At 36.1% G+C, this 5,172-nt stretch overlaps 1 protein-coding gene across 1 annotated transcript; it reads right to left on the reverse strand.

The window, feature by feature from the left end:
• Positions 1–1,039: 1,039 nt before the first annotated feature.
• Positions 1,040–4,517, reverse strand: LOC114411656 (F-box/kelch-repeat protein At1g55270-like). Its single transcript, XM_028375297.1, has 2 exons — positions 4,124–4,517; positions 1,040–2,995 (listed from the first exon to the last, which is right to left on the reverse strand). The coding sequence occupies exons 1-2, from the start codon at positions 4,148–4,150 to the stop codon at positions 1,736–1,738; spliced, it is 1,287 nt and encodes a 428-aa protein (XP_028231098.1). The 5' UTR covers positions 4,151–4,517; the 3' UTR covers positions 1,040–1,735.
• Between the last annotated feature and the right edge of the window lie 655 nt (positions 4,518–5,172).

Consider the following 5,172-nt stretch of genomic DNA (forward strand, 5'->3'; position numbering starts at 1 on the left):
ATTTAGACATTTATAAATAGCTAATCACTTGATAATTATCTGCTTATATTTTAAACAATATATTTTGTTAAAATCAAGTGAATAAGTATCAAATAATTTTTAAAAAAAATTAAAATCTACTTTCTACAAATTTTGATTTCAAATATTTCATTATTAAAATCAAGAATATCCAAATTTTGATTTCAAATATTTCATTATTGAAATCAACAAAATCAGCTCAATTAATTGAGTAAAATACATGATTTATTTTAAACACTTGGTACTTATCTTTTATTCTTACAGATAAATAAATTATTTCTGGTAAAATAATATTAAAAGTTTCATTTTATAAGAATTTAATATTTGATACCAATTAATGTTGATTCGACACAATAAAATATAATTATTATTTTCATTTCATTATACATTCATATGAGCACGTGTTTTAAATGTTCAACTTATATAATTTGGATATAGAAATTTTATCAATCAAATTAAATTTAAATAATTTGTGAATTACTGGACTAACCAATTCATTTTTTTTATATAAAAACAAGTTTTTCATTTAAGTTAAAAATCTCTTCCATAAATGAATAAAAAAAAATTGTCGACAGTACAAAAGAAGCCACCCTGTAGGTTCAGAATTTTCCTTTTCTTTCTCTAAAGTGATGAATAATATGCAAAACATACACCCATATGCTAAATATGTATATGCAAAATATCTGATTGATTATTGATATACATATTTAGCAGATGGGTGTATATTTTGCACATTATTCATCACTTTTTTACTTCAATGTTGGGTGACCGACAGAAAGAATTATCAACACCACTTACTAAACTAGGAGTTAATCATTTCATTTTGTTGCCTAAAACTTCATTACATGGGTTAATGACATCTGGTGGAACATGCAGTTACATAGCTCTACCCTATGTACATATACCCTATTGAGCTACTCAAAATTCGCCTCACTGTTCAGGTTTGACTCAAAGTTCTAATGATCTTGCTCTCATTTCTGTCACTACTCAAAAAATTGGAGAGGGGTGTACAAGAGCTTACTTGACGCATTTGTAACTTTTGACATGTCATAAAAATAATTTGTAACCACACAGAAGCTATATCCAAGCTGTCAAAAGTTGTATCTTCAATCATAGTACAAAACAGACTGGTAGTGTCTCACCAGTAAACTTGACTCCACTTGTGCTCATATATAAATATGTAATGCAAAGAGTTTTATATAATATTAAGAGTTGACAGTCAGTTGGTATTGCCACAGAAAATGAGGGTGAAAAATTCATAGATGAGTTTTAATATGAAAAATTATATTCAAAAGTAATTCTTGAATTTTTCACCCTCAAATTTATAAGAATACCAAACTGACTCTTTAAGTATTATTCTTCATTTCTTCTCCCCCGTCCAACACTCCAAGTCATACATTGGTTGCAGCAAAACAAAAGACAAGCTAATGATAAACCATGTGATCTGGTAAGCAGCCTACTCAATTTTTTCAAATGTAACAACTATGTATCAATATCTGTAACACTATATGATTACTTGATTAGTAAAACATCTTATCTATGTTTCACCTCTTGGGATGAGCATGATGCCACGGGTTTGAGATGAAAAGCAACAATAGACTGCATCATGGTGTTCTGGCAAGATTTGTCCCAGCTTCTCACACACATATACCATCAAGATGAGAGATATTGTAACTTGTGACATGCTGATTGTCGATTTTTTAGAACTATACAACCTCTAAGCTTGAAGAACCTGACAGTGAACTATGTGGGTTTTGAGTCGGTTTCTCCCAGCAAGGCTAGACCACAGATTTGTGACCAAGGTCTTGAACTGTCCTTTCCCAGCAATAGTTTCCCATAACTGTTCAGCAGATGATCCTTTCAAATCTTCAAGTTTTGAAACATCAACCAGAGAAATGCTCATGTTATTACGGATGATACATAGTTTCCCATTCAGGGGGACAAGAGCAGCAGCCTCCAAAGCCCGTGAGCTCCCCAAATGCAATTTACTGTCAATATGCTTGCTCCATGAATCAGCAACCTCATCATAAACCCGAATCTTGCAGCCATCCTTGCAGTCTAAGGCATAGAGCTTTCCATTTAGGGTAGTGCTAGGGTTCCTCCAGCCAGAAACCAGTCCATCATAAATAGGGTACCAGCTATCATTCTCTGGCTGGTAGACCTCACTCAGAACCTGCCGATGAGAACCAAGTCCCTTCAGGAACCACTTCCCATCATAGACAACTCCTATGAAAGGCACCATTGCAGTGCTCATATCTGAAATAAATGACCATCTATTCTTGTTGGGATCATACACTTCAGCTGATCTCAAGGACCGGTGCACACCCTCATTCTCCCCTCCAGCCACATACAGACAATTGTTTATGACACAAGAGCCAAAGAAGTGCCTCCTACGAAGCATATCTGGGGCACGGTGCCATTTATTTGTCCTAGCATTATAAAATATGACACGTCTCATGGATCCCTTTAGTGGGTCCTTCCCTCCAAACAGGTACAGGTGACAGCCATTGAGAACAGCACAGCCAAAACCAAGAGCTCCAGAATATTCCTTAGGAACAGGTGGCAGTGGCTGCCATAGTTGGTACACAGGATCAAAGGCATGCCATGATATTTTCCCGTCTCGGTCCCTCTTAATGACATATATCCACTCTTCTGCAATTCCAAGACTCTTGCGGAGAGAGTAAAAGAAGTTACCAACCAAAAGACGATACCATCTTTTGCAGACAAGCCGAAGTTTACGGTGTTCAACTCGTGGGACTCGGATTAGGCAAGCAATAGCCAGATCATCAGGGAGTCCTGGAAGTAGAGGGGATTGACTACGGCTTCTGTCACCACGTGCTGGCTTGTTTCTAGTTGGGTGAATGGATGGTTTAATGTCAGGCCGAAGACAGAGCTTTGTTCCAGGGACATACCTCTTTGCTCCAGCAACAGTTTTTAGGCCTGTATCTACTCTGCATAAACACGCAGTCGTATCAACCTGCACAAACACATTTGAAACAAATAATTTGTTTATCTACTCTTTTAATTAAAATGAAAGAACATCCCTTTTATTTCTGTAATCTGTGAAGTTATGATCCATGGAATCAAACATGAGACATTGATGTCCCTCAGCATATAATGCCGATAATACTTGAGATGCAACAGGTAGAGCACCTTGTTTACCAATAAATTAAACATTAATTAGTGAGAGCAATCTTTCAGTTTCAGACAAAGTCATATGAAAAAATAATCTACAATAAGCTTCTTGACATTTTGAAGAATATTGAACTGCATGAGCTGGCACACACAATATGATAAGGCATTTGAAGGTCGTATGTAATGAGACCTACATCAAGTCCTGGGAAATGCATCATAGTACACAGACCTCAAGCCTCAGAAACAATTGGTCCATGTTAGAAGACAATTAATCCACTAGGTCTGTGTCCACCAACCCCCAGATTTCAGGAGGAACAACATGCTTAACTTTTTAGGAAAAAGCACAAGTGGTCACGGAGAATTTGGCAGTTAGATTATTCAAAATATTGTCCTTATCTAAACACCTGGATTACAACATTTAATTGTTAGTATTTCTCATCTCTTATGCCCCCAAAGCCGGTAGCAACATTTCAGTGATTCAGAGAAAATGACTGACAAATTTCGTAGAGGTTAAAAAGCAACACGTATCATAGAAGGGTAGCAAAAGATATGTTCAGTGAGTAATGGCATGCAATAGAATAAAATCAGAGCTTCTTAAAACCACAAGAATCTTCCAAGCACCGATTCTTAAAGTCTTCCCTTCATCCATCCCCACAACACCCCAAAAAGAAGTCTTGAAGCTCCTTTTTAGACAAACATTTTCTGAAGCTCTTTCAAAACAACAAAATTAGGGCAAGGCAAAAAAACCAACAATTAGAATAGTAACATGGACAATGAAAGACCAATCTCCGATGATCTAAAAACATCAAGAGCTACAATCATTTCCAAAGAGATGACCACACGAAAAATGGAACTCAAACCAACCTAGCATTGATTTACCACTTTACCTCGTAAACTAAACATGAAATGGCATATAAACTAGTAAAAGAAAAAAAAAGGGGATAAGAAAAGTGTATAATAAGCTAATTACCAAAGGAGGCTGAATAACTCTGTCCATCTTTCTTTCAGGGCTTCAAAAATGGAGTCTATATCTTTCAAACGCCATACCCAACACGAAATTCAAGGGAATCAAGTCCCACAACCATCTTTTTCTTCTTCCTCTTTGAAAAAAAATTGAAACTTGAGAAGGAAATGAATCAGAAAGCGTGATGAAGGAGGAGACCCATGTGATGTGGAAAATGAGAAGCTCCAAATCGAAAAGAGGGGGAAAACCTAAACCTAAATGGTCGACAGCGAGAAATTGGGGGCAAAGGGGGAAGCACTGAAAGAGGTAAAGAGTTTTTCTTTGGTTCTTCTCAGTGGACTTTAGGGCCCATGGCCTCAACTCAACTCAACGGCACAACCTACCAAGCATAAGACTAAGACCATGTGTCTTCGTCTTCAACAACAGTACACGGATCCTCTGCACCAACTGCAGCTGCAGTTTCAAATATTTCAACCGTTAGATTACATCAATGATAAGAAGTCTGCCACGTGTCATTACAGGTCGCGGGAAGATAGACAACCCTGATTTCACTTACTTTTTTTGTTGATCATAAAATTAATATGAAGTTATTCCTATAAAAAAATTATAATTGATCTTTATCTAAAACTGAAAGTATAATGAAGATGATATCTTTCTCTAAATACCATTTATTCTATACCAAAATACAAGTTGTCCCAACCTTCCAATTCATTTCACATTCTAAGTTCACATTACAGCATTCGATTTTATTTTATTTTTAATGTAAAAAGGAAGGAAAAAAGTAGCATGACATGTGGCAAGATCAGGGAGACTGATATGATCCAATGGTTTATCTTTATTTAACCGGACATTGTGAAATGGAGAGGATCCGCGTCTGAAAAGACAGGAACATTTGGCAACTTGGGTTGGAAGATAGCTATTGTATTGTTTTGTTTTGTTTTGTTTGGAGACTAGGAGGAGGGTTTTGGTTTGGGAATTGGAAAGTCAAAACTTCAAAATACATACAACAATACAATACAAATACCACAACTACTCTGTGTCATATGGGAATTGGA

The sequence above is a fragment of the Glycine soja genome, chromosome 5 (genome assembly GCF_004193775.1).
Source record: "Glycine soja cultivar W05 chromosome 5, ASM419377v2, whole genome shotgun sequence".
NCBI classification, from domain to species: Eukaryota; Viridiplantae; Streptophyta; class Magnoliopsida; order Fabales; family Fabaceae; genus Glycine; species Glycine soja.

Excerpts from the sequence above, each read along its gene's own strand:
- LOC114411656 (XM_028375297.1), bottom strand. The coding sequence starts at position 4,150 with ATGGACAGAGTTATTCAGCCTCCTTTG. Across the intron at positions 2,996-4,123 it reads GAGTTATTCAGCCTCCTTTG|GTTGATACGACTGCGTGTTT; the intron begins GTAATTAGCTTA and ends GTGTTTGTGCAG.